The 21,953-nt window shown below is 35.0% G+C and overlaps 2 protein-coding genes across 5 annotated transcripts; one reads left to right on the top strand and one right to left on the bottom strand.

Moving 5' to 3' along the window:
- Positions 1 to 1,035: 1,035 nt before the first annotated feature.
- Positions 1,036 to 5,434, bottom strand: LOC133860760 (uncharacterized). Of its 2 annotated transcripts, none has more exons than XM_062296368.1 (5): positions 5,277 to 5,434; positions 3,544 to 4,056; positions 2,172 to 3,444; positions 1,940 to 2,086; positions 1,036 to 1,802 (listed from the first exon to the last, which is right to left on the bottom strand). In XM_062296368.1, the coding sequence occupies exons 2-5, from the start codon at positions 3,592 to 3,594 to the stop codon at positions 1,177 to 1,179; spliced, it is 2,097 nt and encodes a 698-aa protein (XP_062152352.1). In that variant the 5' UTR covers positions 3,595 to 4,056; positions 5,277 to 5,434; the 3' UTR covers positions 1,036 to 1,176. The 2 variants fall into 2 exon arrangements, with proteins under 2 accessions (XP_062152352.1, XP_062152353.1); XM_062296369.1 differs by lacking the exon at positions 5,277 to 5,434 and adding an exon at positions 4,896 to 5,026.
- A 4,028-nt stretch (positions 5,435 to 9,462) lies between these two features.
- LOC133860940 (frataxin, mitochondrial) lies at positions 9,463 to 16,633 on the top strand. 3 transcript variants are annotated; one of them, XR_009898939.1, is made up of 6 exons: positions 9,464 to 9,733; positions 10,069 to 10,141; positions 10,513 to 10,560; positions 10,649 to 10,743; positions 14,352 to 14,608; positions 16,275 to 16,407. XR_009898939.1 is itself a non-coding variant. In XM_062296619.1 (5 exons), the coding sequence occupies exons 1-5, from the start codon at positions 9,531 to 9,533 to the stop codon at positions 14,407 to 14,409; spliced, it is 477 nt and encodes a 158-aa protein (XP_062152603.1). In that variant the 5' UTR covers positions 9,463 to 9,530; the 3' UTR covers positions 14,410 to 14,443. The 3 variants fall into 3 exon arrangements, 2 of the variants coding, with proteins under 2 accessions (XP_062152603.1, XP_062152602.1); XM_062296619.1 differs by lacking the exon at positions 16,275 to 16,407 and having other exon boundaries at positions 9,463 to 9,733; positions 14,352 to 14,443; XM_062296618.1 differs by lacking the exon at positions 14,352 to 14,608 and having other exon boundaries at positions 9,489 to 9,733; positions 16,275 to 16,633.
- The last annotated feature ends 5,320 nt before the right edge of the window (positions 16,634 to 21,953 follow it).

Below are 21,953 nucleotides of genomic sequence, written 5' to 3'. Positions count from 1 at the left end.
TATAAAATTCGAGCAGCGTAATAACAAAAAATTTCATTAATATTTTAACACGAATATAAAGATATCTTTGACCACTCTCAAATTTAGTCATTCAATTTGAGATAAAGGTCCACAACCCTCCCTTGAAGTTGAAGGAGATGAGAAGAAAGATTCCTAGCAAGAGTTGGTATGAAAACAGCTATCCCGAGAACCCTAAGGGGAATTTTGATTTGAGATAGAAAAATTCATATTATATATTGACTTGATGACAAACTACTTCCAGAACCAAGAAGGTTTCGGCGTGATTTGAAAGAATTTTCCAACCCTGACTTGGAAATAAAGGCAGGTTGACATCCCACATTTGAATCCCAAACATTTCTTAGAATTTAATTTTTATTTTTAGAAGAAGAAAAAATACGGACTCGATCGATGAGCGGTTTGAACTATCATGTTAACATTGTAAAATAAAAGTGCGGTTTGTAACGTTACTTTTTTCAAATAAGAAGACCCCTTTGATCTTTTGGAAAGCAAATCCCAAGATTTTAGCGAGCATGAATCGTAAAACTGATGGAGCTTATTAATTTGTCCTTTATTTTATTCAACCCATTTACAGACACTAATTCATTTTTATTTCTCTTGGAAATAACTTTGATTGGTTAGCACTAGCCATTGGGTAGGAGAACCAAAGAAATTTCCTGCCCACACTTCAGCAATAGTAATAGAGTGGAAAGCTCACGGGTTTAGAATTCTTCGAATCGAAAAGGCCGAAGGGGAGAGAGTTGAGCAGCACGGAGTGTTCGGAAAAATTGGGTGGTAATTTGAAGAAGTTGTTGGAATGTCAGAGATTGTAGCAGTAGGAAAAAGCAAGCACCATTCATGGTGAAAGGGTTTCCCTGAACCTTAAATCAGTCTTCCCAGAAGCATACATAAAATAGCAGCTATGACATGTGACCTAATATTCTCAAATCTACTATATGATACCTTCTACATTTTAAATAGTCAATGACCCTCCCAAAATTTGACCACTACTAAAAAGAAATCTCAAATAAACCGAAATTATTCTGAAACAATGAACTTATTATATGGCAGTCTGTTCATAAGGGAGAGAAATATAAAATATCAGGAGTGATTAATAAAACACACATAAAAACCCAAATCTCAAGTACCATGTGAATCATATTGTAAAATCCAAACATCTCAGAGAGCTCCTAGAGTTCCCTCACTTTGACTCCTGCGAATAGAAAGATCTGGCCTGAAGTTGGGAAGTTTGTTACTCGAGTCAAAATAATGGTGCCGATTATGTGTTGTTGCTTTGGTTCCCATTGGGGGAAGGAGCCCATGCCTGCCCTTGGACCGTTTTGGTGAGAATGTTGCTTGACTTTTGCGAGCATGAGTTGATGAAGACGAGGGCTTGTGAGCGGTGGCTACACCATGGCTGACTTTTCTTGCAGCCTTGTGATCTGATCTAACAACACGGTCCTGATGGGAACTGATGCCTAGCCGAACTGTCCGTTCTGCGACATCCTTCAAACTGCTGACTTTGAGAGGCAACCGATTGAAGTAAGCCAAATGTGGCAGAAGACCTTGCAGATATTTCTTCAGTTGTTCATCTCCAACATTTTTCTGGGCCGGGTTTCCTTCCAAGCTGATGGCTTGCAAGGAATTGTAGTTGGCCGCAAGCTGGCCAAGACATTTGGCTGTTGAGATTTTGTTGAAACGCAGATCGAGCACATTCAGTTTTAACAGGCGGTGAAGACCCTCGACCTCACTAATTTTATTTCCGGCCAAGTACAACTCCTTTAGAGAGGAACAAGAAGCTAGGCCTTCAAAAAAACAAGTTAATCAAAATGAGATTAGAATTTTGAAGATCCACAAATTTTGGTTGAGGAATAATATCATGGAAAATAAATAAAAATAAGAAGCCAACAACTTTCAAATTGTATTCCAGACTATGGCATACCGTGTCCAATTCTGAGCACTCGGTTGTAGCTCAGGTCCAGTACACGAAGTCGAGTAAGTTCCCGCAAACCTTCAATAGTTGAAATATTGTTTTTTGACACATTCAACATATGAAGCCCTCGAGGAAGAGCACCAGCAGTTATCTTCACTGGAAAAGGTTATCAAGAAGATCACAAATCAGAAAACAGAATTCTTGCAAAAGGAAAATTAGTAAATAAGAAGATGAAGCAAACCTATGGCATTTCCTGAGAGATTGAGCACTTTTAGGCTTGCAAATGCACAAAGAAATGGGATCATAACCAATCCATGATTTGCCAGATGAGCTGTGGTGGTTATGGCACTCAAAGAAGAAATATATTTTTTAGCAGCTTCCATGCCAGGAGTGATCTTACCATCAATCTTTGCAGCAGTCAAATTGTTTAGGATATTGGGGTCTCTCTTCACTTGGTCATCAGATTGCGATGATTCATTTGTTTCCTCCAGAGGGCTGCAAAGTTGAAGATCATTAACCCACTCAGCAATTCGCTTCATCTTAAAATCCTTGCTTGGCAATTGATCCCACCAGTGAACTGAGGATTCTCCTTGAAGGTTTTTCACTGGATTTACCTCGTCTGTAACTGGCATTATCCACTCTTTTGCTAAACCAGAATAACTATAGGAATCATAACCATAATCAACTGAATTTTTTAAAGTATTTTTCTCAGCTTTATCAAAGCCATCATTTTTTACTTGCTCTTGTGTTGCCTGCCCTACAGATTCATTAACTGATATCTCTCTTCGCCTCATGTCTAAAATATGTAGATCCTCAGAAGATCTTGACTGCAGTGCTACATGTCTGAAAGGTGAACACCTTCCAGAAGTGGGTGTAGAGGCACCAATGTTGGGCAAAGAAGATGATTTTACAATCAGGGGTGGGGTACGAGGTGTATGGTCACCAGAATCACCAGGACATTCGCCAGATAATGGAGTATCAGAATTTCCATGGCCTTCCTTCTCCGAATGTTGTGGGTCTCCAATAGAGAAAATTGATTCATAATTGACACAGTCAGGACTTAATCGGAAAGACTCCAAGGTGGGGTTCTCTTGATACTCATCTGGTGGGCTCAGTCCTTGATCCTTGCTGGGATCTGGCTCTGCCAACCCCTTGTGGTCATGGAAACCCTCACAAGAAAGCTCCAGATCGGTCTCATCCTCGGTGTCATTGCCTGCAGACACCCTGCCTTCCTGGAACAGTCTACTTCCTAGAGACTGACTTTTCTTAATGTACCCTCTCTGGTTAACCCCTATGTTGCTCTCAACACTAAATTTGCTCTTCATGTCCAGTGATTTCAATCCACTCTCAACAGAAGACACACTTGTAAAATGTTTATCAGTCCGAGTGTCTCCTTGAGCCTTCAATGACAATGAGTCTAAGCTGGTATGATTAGGTAAATCCTTTGAGGCTTGACTCTGAGAAAAATCTTGCGATGTCTTATACATTTTCTCCACAGAAGGTTGAACAGTTTTCTGATTGAGAAAGGGATACACAGTCAAAATAACCATGAAATATTACTTTAATTACACTAAGTTTAAGCATTAATGGCCTGAAGTGAGTCTTCCACTTACCTTTGATTTGTGGATATGAATGGGAGCGTTGAAACATGAAAACCTAACCATTGTGGTTAAATTGAACGGAACTACATCCACACTCGGCCTGCTTTATCTTATATGAACGCCTAAACCGTTGCTGTTAAACTGAAGGGAACTACATCCACACTTGGCATGCTTTATCTTATATGAAAACCTATTACTGACAAACTGGATTATTTCATTCAATAATTTCCAGAAGCCTGAATTTGTTATGATACAGTGATAAACTACCATCAAGCATCTGGGACTCAGCCAGGGATGGCCTTAGCCATAATCAAATGATAAACCCTCAGAAATACGACACAATCTCCAAATGTGTGATGATCTCGATTTTCTCAAAAAACAAACCAAAGTCGCTCCTTTAGTTGAACTACCCCACACCCTCTTCGAGGTGCGAGAAGAGTTTGACTTTATTGCAGCGGCCAGAGTGAAAGAAAATCTTTGCCAACTAGGAGAACCCAAACCAAAACATGCATAAGAGACGCTGCCCTGATACACAGAAAAAAAAAAGTAACGTGACTTAAATGCATATGTAGAGTCCCATTAAAGGAAGAAAGCAAGATGCATATGTAGACAATATACTTAAAGCAGAACCATGGAGAAATATGAGAATTGGGCAGTAATTTCAAGGTGCAGCAGAACAGAGACTTCCAAGAATCTACAAAAAGCCAATAAAATTTAATCTTTACTTCTTTTATTCCTTAACTCCCAACAAAATTCTTATATATATAAGCCTCCTTCGGTTCCAAGAAATATTGAAAAAAGGAAAGTAAATGCTCAAAGAAAGTTACAAGAAATAATGAAAATGCTTAAATGAGAATCAGGCAGTAATCTACACAAATTCTTCTCCTTTTCTTCTAATTAGGTAAAGCACAACCGCATTCTATTCAAATTGCAGTGGCTAAAAGAGCTAAACCCATTCAATGTGGTTATGCTTTGTTTTATTACCAGAAGAATGGAGTAACAGAAAAGAAAACCAGGAATGTTACAACATCCACTACAACTCAACCTGTTCTAAGATTTCAAAGTTCTTTAAAAACCCAAGTTTTCAAATCAATGTTTATCACTCCATCATTTCAGCAATGAAATTGGCACAATTTGGCATTGACACAGAATAAAAGACAAAAAATAAACAGATCTAGGATTAAATTCATTCAAAACAGGATTTAGAATACATATATGAATCAAACTACGGTTGAAATACCCTCACATATTAGATTGGATATCAAACTGTAAAAACTTTCAACGAGAGAGAGAGAGAGAGAGAGAGAGAGAGAGAGAGAGAGAGAGAGAGAGAGAGAGAGAGAGAGAGAGAGAGAGAAGCTGACCCATGTTTAAGTGATGACTTTTACCAGATAAAACACCCTAAAATTCATTTCAATCCAATCTGCTCCATTTACCAAATAGATGAGCATCTTTCACTCCAAATATAGATGAACAGTAGCTTATTCTTTTCTGTTTTTTTCAATGGCATATGAATGAATAAAAGCCAACAGGAATAACACAGTAGAAGAACATAGGAATCTCTATTAAACCCAATACAAGAAACAACATAAACAATGATTTACAACCGTATATACCCCAAGAAAACAAATAGCTTAGCATACAACAAAAAAGAAAAACCAAACAAAATCTTGTTTTTGATCTCACAAAACAAAAACCCAGAACAGAAACAAAGAAAAACAAAGGGGTTGAGACAGAGATCTGACCTCTCTCTAGCCAGATTGTATATTTTGGACCTTGTTCTACGAGAGAAAAATTGCCACAGAATTAAGCCGCCGAGCTATTATATTGATATAATGTCTAATACATAAGCCAATCAACGGCCCTGATTTTCTCAACTTTCAAAACTGGATTCGGCTAATGTGATCTGTGGCCAAAAGCAATTTATTTGCATTTTTTATTTATATATTTATAATATGAGAGAAAGAGAGAACTTTGAGTCCACAAAAGAAAGTTCAAAGCTTTTATCGTGTGGCGCAAAGAAGGAGCGCATCTTGTCGTTTTGTAAGCAAAGATTGGCGTAGAATCAGCGTTGTTTCATTAAGGAATGGGAACATTGGGAGCTTCCAAGCACCGTCACCTCCTCCTTTTATTTTCTTTTATTTTTTATTCTTTTAATTTTAAGAGACATGTTTTTTTTTTTTTTTTTTTTTTTTTTTTTTTTTTTTTTTATGTTAATATTGTAAGAATGTACACTTAACACATTGTTTAATATGTTTTATTGCCCACATGTCACGTTTTAATTGGTCTAACATGGATATATTAACCGTTGGCAAGTCCTCTGTTAAGAAATTGACGAAAAATTACGTGGTTGATCTTCAAAAATTCAAGTTTTTAATTGTCTCTCTGTTATTATTTATGTATTTGTTTTTGTTGTTTGTGGGTTACAGGACATTTATATCTATAGTTGGTTACTCCTTGACGACAAATTATGTTCTAATTTCTGCAATGCATTCCCCTCCTCATCTTTCTCTTGGTGGTCGTAGTAGTTTTTACCTTGCAAAGATTTGGGTAGGGTTGAAGGGTCTTTTAAAAGTCATATTTCTATGTGCGTCCCATTCTTTGTGGGTCTAGGTAGAGTTGAAAGGTCTTTTAAGGGTCATGTCATTACTCGCATATCTTTTATTAAGGGTTCAAGTAGGGTTGAAGGTCTGAGAGTCATGCCCCTACCATTTTCTGTTTTGGTGCTTATACCACTTCCTATGCCCCATTCGTTGACTTACGCCCAATGTTTAAAGGACTAGGACATTTAAAATCACACACATGTCCTATTTATCGTTGTTTCTTTGGTTGGGTTTGTTGATTGGGAGCCACCCCTATTGAACTTTGGGAGCCACCTCTAGCATTTCTCTTGAACTTTTTATTGCTTGCAACCCTTTTCTCACTTATTGAATGATGTATTGAAGAAAAAAAAAAGTCAATTAATAAAGAGTACGTTGAAAATTATCTTCAAATCTTGGGATTGTCAAAAGGTCTTCTGATAGGAGTTTTTCTCCAATCCTAATACTTTGATTAATTCAAGTTGATTTCTATCTCATTAGTGATGAAATATTATCTTTATCTCTATATTATCTTTATCTTTCCAGTTAGGTTATCTTATTATCTTTCTAGTTGGTTTATCTTAAGAGTTGTTAGGTTAGTAGAAGTGTTATTGCTTATGTTTATTGTAGTTAATTATCAATACTATTTGTATTTCTATTTAAAGACTATTTGGTCCTTAATGAAAAGGAAGAAAAGAAATAGACTTTTGTCTTGTGGTTGGTTTCCAACCCTAATTGGATTCACTTGGAATCTATTTCCAGCCATTAATTAGAGTCCATTATCAACATATTTTCCATTCCATTTTCGCATTCCTCCATTATTCATCTATTCCATCAGAAAGCACGCATCATCTTCCTTCTACGAATCTATAGCTCTAGGTTTCCTTTAAGAATCTAACAAATTATCTCATTACGTGTTTAAGAAATTATTCATGTAACATTTACAATTTACTATAGCATTATACACATACATAGATAAAAAGAGTAATGCTATTTAGTAGACTCATATACAATTGACATACAATTTGATGACGTGGCAGTAAAAAGTAGCCCTTACATCAATACTTGAAAAAAAAAAAACTAAGTGTTGATCTAATAACTGATTTTTACTGCTACGTCATCCAGTTGTATGACAATTGTATATATGTTTACTAAATAAAATTATTCATATATAAAATAAGAGTAATGCTACATATTACATTCTCATTTTACTTAACTGATATGACAATGCTCATCAATATTTGTCTTTTTAAAAAATAAATTTAGAAAACCGATAGTGGAGTATATTATTTCTCCTAAAATAAATGGCTCAAAGCTTGGGGCCATGAAATTTTTGATGCGTCAAAACATAAAATACGGTATCCATAGACATGGAAAGAGATGTTATTATAACAGGAATCATAACCCAAAAAAGCTTTCATAAGTTGCTAATTATTATTTTTATGCATCTAAAAATTGGATATGGCTTCCGGTGTGTAAATTAGAGGTAAAAATGTGGGCAGATAATAACCATTCGTATCCGCTATCTGCACTTAACCGCTATTCACATATTTGAATATTGGGTTTTGTTAATTAGCAAAACTCAATATCCACATATGTGGATGCGAATAATTGTTTTAAGGAATGCGGATGCGGTTATATATATATAAAATTAACTTCACCAAATTAAAGTCGTTTTGAATTTGGTAAGTTTAGAATATTTAGATTTGTTAAGTTTTTTTCACTATAATCTTAAAGTCATACATCATTACATTTACATTTTTTTTTGGTAATCCAAATTTCAGTTACTCTATAAGACAATAACCCTCTATGACTGATAATCACGAATTATGTAACAAGTTAAATCTTAATTTATTTAAGCTTGCAAATAGTAATAACTTCATTATTTAATCTTGCATATAAATTTAAATAGTAATAAAAAAGACTTATTACCTCATGCGGACAGCGGATGATAACTGCATTTAATGACCGGGAGGATGTGGATAGTAATCATATAATGCGGACACGGATATCTAAAATGTATAATCGCATTTTGCGGATGTCAATATTGTCAATAACTGCATTCGCATCTACATTTTCACCCCACTGTAAACTACCGCATTTTCGATGGTCCAGATTTTATCAAGGGTTTTTGACCCAAAATCTAACAACATTTAAAAACAAATTCCTAACGGTGTTTTTAACCTACAGAATTCCTAATAAAATTTTGGACATAAATTTTTTACAAACTGGTTTGTAGAAAACTTCATACAAAATATATCTAAGATTGACTTGTGTCTCTTGGCATATGAAAAATATATATTATTTTCATAATATATGTTTCTCACATATTTTTTTAATAACATTAATACAAAAAAAAAAAAATGTAATTCTCATGTATTTAGACGATATATTTCAATGTCACTCTTATAACCGATTTCTATCCTAAAATATTCTCGTCTCAAACTCTTCCATCAATCACTACTCTTTGTATACCAAATGAGTAATGCTACATATCATCATTTTGTCTCTCCAAAATTGATGTGGCTCTTAAAATCACTATTAGATCAAAATTCAATAATGATCTATCATAAATTCAATGGTGATTTTAAGAGCCACATCAATTTTGGGAGGATAAAAAGAAGACGAAAGGATGATATAGACCATTGGTTGCAACCTGACCAGTTTTATGGAAGCACTCCGATCGTCACTAGAGCTCCGAATCAACCGTGCAAGCGGGTCCTCTTGGGTCCGTTTTACTCATCTGAGTTTTTTTGCCATATTTACGGTCAATCAGAAATGTAAACCTAAAATGTTGCTAATTTTGTTGATTTTGGTTTCGATTCATGCTTAGGACCAGATATTTCGTTAGTTTTTGCTGGGTATTTTCTTTTTTTTTTCATTATTAATTGATTTATTGCTTTTTTTTTCTTTTGTTGTCGACAGAATAATGGAAAAAAGTAGGTGGTTGATATTGGCAATCTTTAAAAAGTGTGTTTGGATACGAAATTTTGAAAATCAGATTTTCTTAAAAAAAAATTTATATTTTATTCGATTTTATTTAAAAGGTCGAACTTCAAAATTTGTAAATAAAATAAAAATTCATTACTTTAAAAATTCAACAACCAAACGTATATCATTCTCCAGGCGGAACCTCCGGCCCCAGTTCCAGGCTCCGGTGTCGACAAGATTGTGAGCCGTCGAGGACTTGAGGCCTGACTTGCTATGGAACGGAAGAAAATTGACGGAAAAAAGTGTTTGGTTTGGTAATTAACGCTGTTAGTTTTGGGGTTAAAAACCCCTTGATAAAATCTGGGCCATCGAAGTAAAGCCCATTTTATTGGGTCGAAAATTTAGCCCACCATTGGAGTCGGCCCAAATAGACATCCACAGCGATCAAACTCTTTCTCTCACAGAAAACGAGCTGTATTCTCTACTGCCATGGCTTCCAGGTTGCTATTCCTCAGAAGGCTCCCAAGGCTTTTAAAGCCTTCTTCTTCTTCTTCGATCCGTAGATTCAGTTTTCTGCTTCTAGAAGCTTCGAGGTCTGAGACCACTCGGTGGTCTCCTGCTTGTAGAACCTTCTGCTCTCGTCCACTGAATCTTGGAGACGACCTTCAAGGCCCCGCCGCCATTGATTACAGGTGCGTTAATCTTTGTTCCTCTCTTGGGTTCCGGAGAAACCTAAGGAAAATCAAATGGAAAGTAAAAAGTTTGAGTTTTTAAGTTCTGTGTTGATTTTTTGTTGTTAAGAAAGGGAAAATTTACCCGTTCAGCTTAGATATATACTTGTTGCTTTCTTAAGTCCTAATATGTACTGAAAAATAATGAAAATTTTAAAGCATACATCTTTAATTTTGGTGTTTTCTTTTTACTTGTTAGAGTTGAGTGAGTGGTTTAGCTTTTTTCTTTAGTTTTAATAAATTGGTTTAATGGAAATGGACAACAATGAGTTTGCTAATGATTAATGTGAAAACAGTTCTGTACTGCAGGAGGATGAGTTTCACAGGCTAAGCAATTCCACAATACATCACCTCCTAGAGAAACTCGAGGTATTTGTTGCCATTGGGTTGCTTATATGATCTGGACTTGTTATTTTTGTTTTGAAAAATCTTGCTGTTTTTGCGTAATTTAAGTGTTTTAACCTGGTTTTCCATATACCCGTTTTAGAATAGAGGCTTGGAACTATCAGGCCTTGATGTTTGAAATGGATTTACCGGTTGTATGTTAGCTGGTTTATAGATCTTGTTGTCAAGATATGTTTAGTTTCTATGATTGTCAAATGTGAATTGTTCCTCATGGATATTGTAGAGTACGTGAAAGTTTATTGTGTTAGTTATCTTATATTATACTATGTTTTTGTGTTCTTTTATGACAATAAGCACTGACAAGCACTTTGGTTTTGATTGTTTTTGGTGCACAGGAATACGGTGATAATGTTGAAATAGATGGCTTTGACGTAGACTATGGGGTGAGAGCGATCAATTCATTTTTGGAATTGGCTTAATTTTGTCAGGCATTGTAATTGTTGTAACATTTATTGGGTTTGAATGTGGCAGAATGAGGTGTTAACCTTGAAACTTGGGGATCTGGGTACCTATGTGTTGAACAAACAAACACCAAATAGACAAATTTGGCTATCTTCCCCGGTGAGGTATGAGCTATACATCATTTTTCTGAACCATATTTCTGCTGTGTTTTAGAATGTTGAGGCATGGCTGGTTTTGTTAGGAAATCCTTATGAGCACTATTCTAACCTGGTATGCTTATATCCTTGAAGCTGTGTATGTTGAATCACATAATGTTACCATATCCTAGATTTCAGCTGAAGCAACAGCAAATGTCAAGTGAAACATGCTCAAATTACATAATGCCTACCAATCTACCAAAACAAGACTTTAATGATTGTTTGGAAAAGTTCAGCTCAAATCTTTTGAAGGAAATTGATATGAGATCCTCATTGAGAATCATTCACAAATTGCTTTCATATTCTTTTAGTGTACTATAAATCTACTTAATGCACAACAATCACCGTATCACTTTTTTTGACATGCGGTCAAAAATGATTGGGATCTATTAAAATTCATAAAAATGGAATCTTTTTAAAGCGTTAATTACCTTAAAACCCCCTCAATTACCACTCATCTACATGTTGCCCCCACAAACTACCATATGTCACACTCAACCGCCTTAAACTACCAATCGTTGTCAAAAAACCCCGTTAGGCCAGCTCGTTAAATCTGATGAAATCTTGATCATGTGCATATATACGTTTTGTAAACATAAAATGACGAAAGTATCCCAGGTACTTGGGGGTGGATCAGCTATCCCCGAATCACATGGGCCACTCCCTAGGGGTGGTTCAGCTGCTCGGAATCATCTGGGAGTACTCCAGCCACCCCAAGGGTGGCATTTTTACTTTTTTTTTTTTGGCTCAAATTTTTAACTTGAGTTTTTTCTTCTTCTTCTATTATTTATTTATTTAATTTTTTAAGTTTGAGAATATTTAAGTAAATTTAGTTTTTGAACTCGAGGTATTTTCGTCATTTCACAACTAAAAGACCAATGCGTATGGCACGTGATCAATATTTCCTCCCTTTTAATGATCTTGATTAATGAAGGTTTTTTTTTTTTTTTTTGCCAACAATTGGTAGTTTAAGGCGGTTGAGTGTGACAAGCGGTAGTTCGTGGGGCAATGTGTAAATGAGTGTTAGTTGAGGGGATTAAAGGTATTTAACCCTTTATATTAATCATTTAATGCTAGACTACCGTTGAAACTGATGTGGTATTTTTTGTTCTTAAATTTAGAGAAAACTTTATTTAACCTCATGAACTTTCATTGCTTTTGTAATCACCCCCATAAACTTAAAAAACTCTCAATTTAGTGTATCCAACTTTAAAGCTCCAGTATCAACCCCAAGGAAATGTCAAGTTTTTTTCAGCCAAGGAAGTAGCGGCAGTGCTTCTAGATTTGAACCCTGCAGGAGCGGAAGTTTCCAAGAAGGGTTTAGTTAAGCCTTCTTCTTCGATGAAAGAACTTCCTTCGGCGGGGGTTTCTTAACCCGAGTTCAGCTGGGAAAGCTTCAACTACTCATACCTCGCTTTTAGAGACGGTTGTGTCTTCATCGACTCCGACCACTCCTTTTGTTGAAAAGGGTGATGATTCCAGGGTGAACGGGGATTCGTCCTTGGCAATTATGGATGCCTTTGAAAATGACTTTCTTCGGAGGGAGATTTTGAATTTGGTGATACAAGCGCGTTCTCTAGTAGGGTGTGCTTCTTGAGGGTTTGGGATTGAGGGCTTTTGGTTTTGAGGGTTTGTTGGGTTTCTTCTTTTTTTGGGCTGTTTCTTTTTCGCTTTCTAGTTAGGTGCTTTTTCTTGTATACTTCTGGTGTACTTAACGGCGCCTTACGCTTTTAATAAGACCAGTTTATTACTTATAAAAAAAAGTTTGCAATGTCATCCATTCATTAGGATGTCCTATTAAATCTTAATGGAGGCCGTTGATATTCTTGAAATACCTTTTTTTAAAAAATAAATAAAAAAAAAAATTAATTAATTATGGTAATTTTGTAATTTTATAAATTTAGAGGGATATAAAGGTCATTTCACTCATTTGCCGTCTGATTTAACTCTAAACCTTAACGGAAGGGGTGTCATTGCAAACTTTTTAAAGTTTGATACGCTAAATTTAGAGTTTTTGAACTTTAGAGGAGTATTTGCAAAAGCTGTGAAAGTTGAGGGAGGTTAAGTGAAGTTTTCCCGTTATGGTTCTGTGTAATTATTGCCATAAACTTATTCTACAAATCAATAGAATTTTGTGGTTTCACCAAGCATCAAGTTGAATCCTTTTTTTTTCTTCTTCTTCTTTCTGTTTTTTTTTTTTTTTTTTTTTTTTTTTTTTTTAATTTATTTATTTATTATTATTATTAGAAATGAGTTTCTAGGGACTTGGTATTCTCTTGTTTTATAATAGGTCTTATTCCATGAGTTGATCATTCCTCATTGTTACTTTAGAGCTAGGAATTTTTTATAAATTAGTGCAGCCATCTTAATCACTCCATTACTCTTGGGGCCGGGGGGGGGGGGGGGGGGGGGGGGCGCTAGGACTAGTGCAAATTTATTTGATCCTTTATCTCCTGGCAGACCTTGAAATTGATGAGGTTTGCGTCATTTATAGACGAACTATAAAGTAGCAGTAAATCGTTTGTTTATATAGTCATGTATTGTTTCCGTCGTCTCTAAAGAATGCAGCTTGGAAGTTTTGAACCTTCTGCATTATTTAACTGGGCAGGCTCTAAGGTGGTATCAAAATCAAGGCATCAAACGACTTGTCATCTTCTGTCTGTCTCCTCATATTTTTAACTTCTTTTCCTATTACAGTCACTTTCCAACGAAAACCCAACTAGGTTGAAACTCGACATCCATGAGCATACTCCTAATGGAGTGGTAGCGTTTAGAATTAGACTCATCTTTGTGGAGGAAAGTTATAGAAAAACAAAAATCTGTTTTGTTCCCTCCCTAGGTAGTTGGATTGGTTTGCGTTCTGAATCTACCTTATCCTCCTGCTGAGAGTGGGGCTTCCACAATTGTTGTATATTCACAAACCTTGAAGTTATTAGATTGGAATGCACAGTCCAGTATAGGGATCCCATTGGACAGGAACATGCATTCCTCACAAAGAAAGATCTATTGAGGAACTCATTTCCTTTTTCTTTCATTCTTTGTACTCTTGGGCGGCGGCGTTCATCGCACCTTTATCGTTTAGTTTTAATGATTTCCTTGTATTGTTTTCTTTTTCTTCTTAGATGCCTTTCTTGTATACTTCCTATGTACTTGATTACGTTTTGCGCTTTTTAATGATATTTCTCTTACTTATCAAAAAAAAAAAAAAAAATGCATTCCTCACGTCACATGGAAGAGACTCCTCACCAAACTTCATGTGCATGCATGGAAGAGGGGCAGGGGGGTTTGCATTATCTGGACACATATTTGGCATGTTCTGCTTACAGATGAACACACGAATGGTAACAATTCAAGATCCGGGCTTGCCACTAAATCTCTAGTTGTGATCAAATGGAGAATGTGAATAGGTCTTGCATAGATGAAGTCTTAAGAAAGTATAGCACATGATCATTCAAAGCATAACTAAATCAATGTTACATTAAAAATTAAGCTTCACTGAAACTTTTACAAACCTCCAGGTTTCAGAATCACGATATAACATGTTACACATTATAATTTAGCTCCACATTTTACAGGATGTGTCAGACTTCAAATAGCTTACCCTCCAACATTTGTTGCACTTTCAAGCTTTGATCAACCTGAAAATAGTTGATGCTATCACAACTCAGTAAGTAATTAATTCTATGGCCAATGAGATGAAGATCTTGCTCAAAAATAAAGAATTACAGAACTTAAATCATCTCAGCAAAGAGAATCCTGCTTGTTGAATTCTGCAACTCCAATCTCTTCTCCCTTACAAACTCTCTGAAGCTCCCAAAATACTAAAACTGAGGTTTTCTCTCTCTCTCTCTCTCTCTCTCTCTCTCTCACACACACACACACACACACACACACACACACACACAAACTCAAGTCTGCAGAGGGTGATCTGATTACAGAAACATATGATGAGTTATTACACAAGCATCTACACAGCAATTTTGTACTCAATCCTAGAAGGCATCCTGATATGGATAGCCCTGCATCAATCTCTCGTACTAAAAAGAGACAGAGGATGTCTTACCTTCATTCCTGTGCGTGCTTTATTTGGCATCTGATGTGCTTGTGATACCATCTAATGGGGTCCTGACTTTTCTTTCATTCTTTTTGGAAGCTTTTTGGGGGTTCTGCCTTCTTTGAAATGTCATGAACAATTCCCTTAGGTTGATGGCCTTTCCAAGAAAATATAGAATAGTGGGAACATTTATTCGATCTAGAAATGAATCAACAAAATCCTCTTTATTTAAGTGGCTGCCTTGCAACCTTGTTTGTCTTCCAACGAAAGAAGGGGGCTTAGGTGTGTGTTCCTTACTTGAAGTAATTGTACATACCATAATAACGTAATAAATTCAATCTAATATTAGGGAAAAATGCTTCAGAGGTCCCTGAGGTATTACTTTTTATCAAATTGCTCCATTTGGTTTAAATTTGATCAATTTACTCCCTAAGGTTAGAACCGTTGTCAAAAGGATCATTTTGTCCACCTTCTGTTAAATTTCTATCGGTACTGCCACATTATACTCAATCAAAAATTGACACGTGTCTCCTTTAATAAAAAGAATAACAAAGAAAAATATAGAAACAAATTTCTAACGGTGCTGCCTTTTTCTCACGTCTTTCGCCCTGTTTTGTTTTCCCTGAGACACCTACACCTTTATAATATTATTTTTGATGAATAACCTTTATAATATATATTTGGAGGCTGGGTATCAGATTTTCTTCACGCTACTAGTACTGATTTGCTGCTATGTCGGGTGGAAAATTGGAGACACATTGTTTCCAAGGTTCAACTCCTCTATCAGTGTTCATTTTCTATTCTGGATATATATGCTCTTGCCCTCTTGTCTCTTTGACCATGGAGGAGATTACGGTCTTTTGTAGCAAAAGTTGTTTATATGTTCAGGGCTTTTGTAAGAGTGGTAAAGAAAGATGGTTCTAGCATGTTTGTGGTAATGTAAACTTGCCCAAAAAACGTGAATATTTTCTAACGTCTAAACTGTTTAGATAGTTGCTGAAGGCTTGCAATATAATTTGCTTTTATTCGTGAAGTTATCAGTGTGGTAGGTAAACCAAATGCTCTTTAATCTATCAAAGGGGCATGCTTTATCATTTCTAGGACATGTCTTTGATGCAGAGAATTATAGTATTATACCGAGGACACATGTCACTTTTAGAAGCTAGATTGTAAGAGTTTCTTACAAATTACAAACCAGTTTGTAGGGTTTTGTCCTTATACCAATGAGATGTGAATGTGGGTCTGGACCCAACGGTATTGTTAAGAAGTGGTGCTTTTATGACTGAAACATGCTATGTTATATGCATTATGCTGTGTCTACAATCTTTGTCTAGGTTATTTGCACTATTAGGGTATTCGTAATGGAAATCTCTAATCAAATTTCTTTCCTCGATTTTTCTAAAACTCTGCTCTGGCCCATCTGAAAGACTTGTTTTTCATGCAGTGGTCCGGCTAGGTTTGATTGGGATCGGACCGCTCAAACTTGGGTCTATAGGCGGACGAAAGCAGATTTGCTGAAATTGTTAGAAGGTGAGCTGGAGCAACTGTGTGGCGAGCCCGTTGGTCTTTCTTAGATTACTGCAACAGCTGTTATGGGAAGTTTTGTTTCAGTTCTGATATGTTTTTCACATTTGCCTCTTTTGTACTTATGTTTTGGTTCTTCATTGATTCTTTTAAACGGAAAGTATAAATTTGCCGTAGATTTTATATGGACTGTTATTCCTTGTGCACTCAGGAGCTTGAAAAAGAAGAACAAAGTAATTACTTAAAAATAAAATTTAAGTACATAATTTAGCTTCTTCCTTTGGATTGGGTTAATCTTTTTGGTCAGTTAAATTTTTGTACTACTGGTCTCTTATGGTAGATCCAGCTCCAATTTTTATTTCCAAAATAAATAGTATTAATTTTTTTTTAAAAATAATTTAAAAGGGTAATGATGTTATTTTTGTCTATGGTGAGAAAACCTGCCCCGGAGTGTGGATGTGTTGTTCGTCAAGAGTAACATCTTGTCGTTGGTAGACTTTGGGCATATGGGGTTTATTCAACGGTAACCCTCATGCTGAAAATCTGGGGAGTGATTGAACTGCTCTTAAGGCCATGAAGGTGGTTTGAGTCGTTTGACCACTTTTGATCAACCCCCACTTTTGATCAACCCCGTTTTTTATTTGTTATGATCTTGACCATTTGTTTGGGGATGATCGAACCACTCTTAAAGGTCTATATATATATATATATATATATATATATATATATATATATATATATATATAGCAAGCATCAAAATAGACAAACACAGCATCTCTTGGTTTTCATGTATAAAGAATCTCCCTTGCAACTCTTTTCCCTCTTCAATTAAAAAAATAAATAAATAAAGGAACGAACAGAACATTAAGTAGCAAAAGAATTGAAATTAAAAATGATAAGTTAAGAGTGTGAAATCTCTGAGCTTTTTGTCCCTCTCTATACTTCTCTACTGGGAAGGCAGATGGAAATGGGTCACTACTTGACTACCTCTTGGGGCTTGGAAAGAGTAGATTCTACTTCAAATTGATTATTTATTTGAAAGAATATGGTCAAGCTTGAACTAATTTTTTTTAGTTGGGAAATGAAATGAGTGATTTTTTTACTTTAGATTAAACCAAGTTGACATTTGTACCCAAAAAAAGACCAACATTTGGATATAAATTGACCAAATAGTGCTAGTGTGAACTGCTGCAATTACAACCATACAAGTTTCATTCACTAATGTGCAATTAGAGTCAATAAATTATTTTTGTATGCTATTTTTATCCATTTAAATAAGTGGGTGATTAATTGCATGTGAGTTGCTGGTCGAAGAGCTAGGCAGCCTAGGCCTGAATTTATGTATATAGAGCTAGGTTTGGAATATGATTCTATACATTTTAAATAAAATGAATAGGAATAATTTTATTATCATAATTTTATTTCAATTATTTAAGAGTGTATTGACTATTGAGTAATGCTACCTACTTCAAAGTTCTGTCACATTATTTATTTAAAATTTTTGTCCGTAATACAGTTATTCAAATAGGTTTTCAAAAGTGGTGACCCTGCTGTTGCGTTATTTAAAATTTTTTAATAACGTCGCATTATTTACATCGTTAGATACAACAAAATAAAATCTTGATCATAAAATAGCAAGGTTCATTGTCCCTCATTTTTGCCCTTCGAAACTCAACTACCCATCAACCCTTGAATGAACCCTTGGTTTTTTTTTTTTTTTTTTTTTTTTTTTTTTTTTTTTTTTAAAAAAACATAAAAAAAAATTCCAGAGCTGATGGTTGATGCGCACATGGTGGCACTGTTATATCAACTCAGTATGATGAGGATATAGTATATATCATTACTCTAGTTTTTTAATACTAATTGTTTCGTAAATAATGCTAATCTTCACATCCATTATCACACATATGTCACACCGGCTGACGTGACGTATTTTTAAGTGGTTTTACATGTTAATCACTAAATTTATTTATTTATTTATTTTAAAAAAACCACTTAAAATACGCATCGTCAACCGGTAGGACATATGAGTAATAAATGGGTGTGTATATTAGTATTAATCTTGCTCCGTTAGGACCTATTCTATTACTAATGAAGTTTTCTTTCAAATTAGGGTGAAGAAAATTCCTCCAACTTAATTTATTAAACCAAAATCTCTCTTTAAAGCATGTTCTTCTTATGAGTGATACTACATACTTAACTCTCATCTCATTCTCATCGCATTATACTAATGGGGTAATATCCATCAGACTTTGGATCAACCTCTATTAAAAAAGAAAAAAAAAATAATAATTTAAAGGTTGATGGACACTGCTACATCAATCCAATAGGATGAGAGTTGAGCATTTACAATTCCTCTATTCTTACATGTAATTTTTTTTTTTTAAAAAAAAAAGGTCCACATGCCCTCCTCAAACTACCACCTAATTGACAATGTCCCCCCTCCAAACTACTAAAACATTGTCAATGTATCCCAAGGCCAACAAAAAGACAAAATTGACCTTACAATTTTTTTAATAAAACAAAAATACCACTATAAATTCAATATATATATATATATATATATATATATTATTTTTTTTTTTATAAAAAAAAAAAACGAAAATTTTTTAATTAAAAAAAAAAAACAAAAAATTTTAATTTCTTAACAAAAAAAAAAAAAATCATTTTTCTTTTAATTTTTAAATTTGGCCACCCTAGGTTTTTATGTATTTTTTTTTTTATTATTTTTAGTTTTAGTTTTTTTTTTGAATTATTATTATTATTATTATTATTATTATTATTATTTATTTTATGAATGGTATTTTCGTCATTGAGGGAACATTGACAATTTTTGGTATTTTTTTTTTGGGGAGGGGGTGGGGGGAGGTTGGGAGGGATATTGTCAATTATGTGGTAGTTTGAGGGGGTATGCGGACTTTACCTTTTTCTTTTTTTAAAAAAAAATATTCGAAATCACATATTCTATTAAAAATGTTCTTAAATATTATAAATAAATATAAAAATCAAGTATTTAGACATAAATATTAATTTAATAACTGAATTAAAGCAATTTCCTCCTGTCCAATCGAAAGAAATTAAGAAAACTTTATCCTTTCGATCCTAGCCCTTGGTTAGGATCGATCGTGACAGCTTGGAGTCGATCATGGGCAGAGAAGGATCGATCCTCCTAGACAAGCAAAAATGCTTCCTGATGCGTCCAAAACACTCTCGAATCCCAAAACGACTCTACCAAACCATAGGATGAATCCTACGGTCTCTGAAATTCAAAGGGTTCAATCTATATGACATCTATAATCTAAAACGATAAAAACATGCTCAAACAACCTAGCTCGTTGTGGTCTCTAAACAACCCAACCAACATAAACAATATGAAACAATGATCGAACATGTGAGAAAACACACTCATGCTGACCCACGGCGAAAAACTATGCAACAATGTAAAACTTGCCAAAAAACAAAAGATAGCCCTCACCTAATGAGGCTTAGAAACTCCTAAATACAACCTTAAACTGACGAAATGACGTCTCTCTTCACCTCGGCACTATGGCAATCTCTTGATACCTTGAAAATCGTGCAAAAATGATTTGGTGAACTTAAGGGTTAATATATAGCTTTAGAAAACTCTAAAATTGCATTCAAATGTGAAAGGATTGATCTTGTTAAAAGGAGGATTGATCCTTAAAGTATCTTGCCCTTGAGGATTGATCCTCTGGGGTTGAGGATTGATCATTTGCAAGAGAGCATCGATCCTCTCTTGGTTAATTTCTGACCTGGAGATCCTTCTAGACCCAAAACTCACCTTGAACCATCCAAACTTTATTCCAACTATTCCTAGGGCCCAAAATACTCTATCTCTTAACTAGGGTTATGACTGGGGTATTCCACTGACTCTACTCGTGGAAGGTGAATTCCAAAGCCTACCTGAGAGCACTGTCAGCAAGGCGTCTTGATGCTATTGATTTTTAAACTAACCCATTTGTTAAGATGTCATTAGAAGTATTCTAAACAACAACAAAAAAAAAATATATGTATATATATAGTGAAGAGTTTACCACGTAATATTCTTTAGAAAATGTACCGCATAGTATTAAACCTTCATGTTTATATATAAAAACTTAATAAAAAAAAAAAAAACTCTTTTTATCAAAACCACATGTTTTATTTAAACAAACAACTAAGCATGTTGAAGCATGTATTTAAACATTAAAACACACATGAAAAATAAGAGATTGAATGCTAGGTTACCCTTAGATAAGAATCATTCAAGCTTAGAGAGACCAAAATCTTCAAGAGTAGCCTCCTCCTCTTTCTTTCTCTCTCTCCTCTCTCGCACTCTAGGTCTAAAGTGGGTTGAAAAATGAATGGGGATGATGTTGGGTTTATCCTAGGCCTTCTTATATAGCAACATTTGCATATATGGCTAAAAAAGGCCTCCATTCTTTCTTTCTTTTTTTTTTTTTTTTTAAAAAAAAAAGATGTTTGCGTACGAGCATGAAGGATATATCGGATGTTCTCCACTGATCTTTTGAAGGAAACTTCGAATGTTCTCTATCGATCATTCCAAAGAAACTTCGAACGTTCATGTATCATGGGTTTTGATCATAGAACAATATCAAGACATGTATATCCACGTTAAACCTATTAAGCAATAGATTAACCATAAGAAAAGCACTAGATATAAACATGTTAATCAAAATCCAAAACCTATCCTACCAATACTAAACATCAACTCATAATAGTCAACTTATAAGCCTAAAACTACAAACCCATATGTAAAACCATAATTATAAAGCCGTAACAAAAGGTAAACACCGAAGAAACATGCTCATAATAGCAATGAAGACGAATTTAGAGTAGGAGATTACCTCTCTTAAAGATAACTTCAAGATTCTTTACTACTTCTCCTTCCCCCCCCCCCCCCCCCCCCCCCCGAGCGCTCTCTCTCTCTCTCTCTCTCTCTCTCTCTCTCTCTAGGTGTAGTACCCCAAATATTAAATAGGATTAAGTGAGTCTTAATTGAAAATTAAGACTTTTTAACTTTCTGCGATGACCGAACGTTCGCCGATAACACGAAACGATTGATCACGAACAATCATTTTTCCAATCTCGAATGTGTTAAGGATGTGGTGTACAGTGTGTCAAAAGGTACATCCTACACCTTTGGTATGCACGATAGATTGTACATCGACTGATCGAATCATAAGACGAACATTCGAATCGTATAGAAAATGTTTGCGTAACCCTAAAATATAGTATACAAAAGTTTGAGCTAGAAGACCAAACGTTCGACAGGTGGCAATACTGAAGAATCAACTCATTTTTATCCTCTACGATTTCTTCCCTATAAATACCCCGCCCCCTTCGTTATTTTTGTGTAATCCACCCCTTTGAGCCTGGTTACTCTAATGAGAGTATGTGAGAGTCATTCAGTGTGAGGAAGATGTTTTTGCTTCAAGGAAGTAATCATCTCCACTTAAACTTGTTGCTTTTATAGTTGTTATACTTTTATGGCTTTTAACCATAGGTTTAATCCTATAGTCATTATAATGGTCTTAATGTTAGTTTAATATTATATATAGAGGTGCCATTGAGAAGC

The sequence above is a fragment of the Alnus glutinosa genome, chromosome 2 (assembly GCF_958979055.1).
Source record: "Alnus glutinosa chromosome 2, dhAlnGlut1.1, whole genome shotgun sequence".
In the NCBI taxonomy this organism is placed as follows: Eukaryota; Viridiplantae; Streptophyta; class Magnoliopsida; order Fagales; family Betulaceae; genus Alnus; species Alnus glutinosa.
Note: the sequence above shows the minus strand (reverse complement) of the source record. Positions and strands in the feature narration are given on the sequence as shown.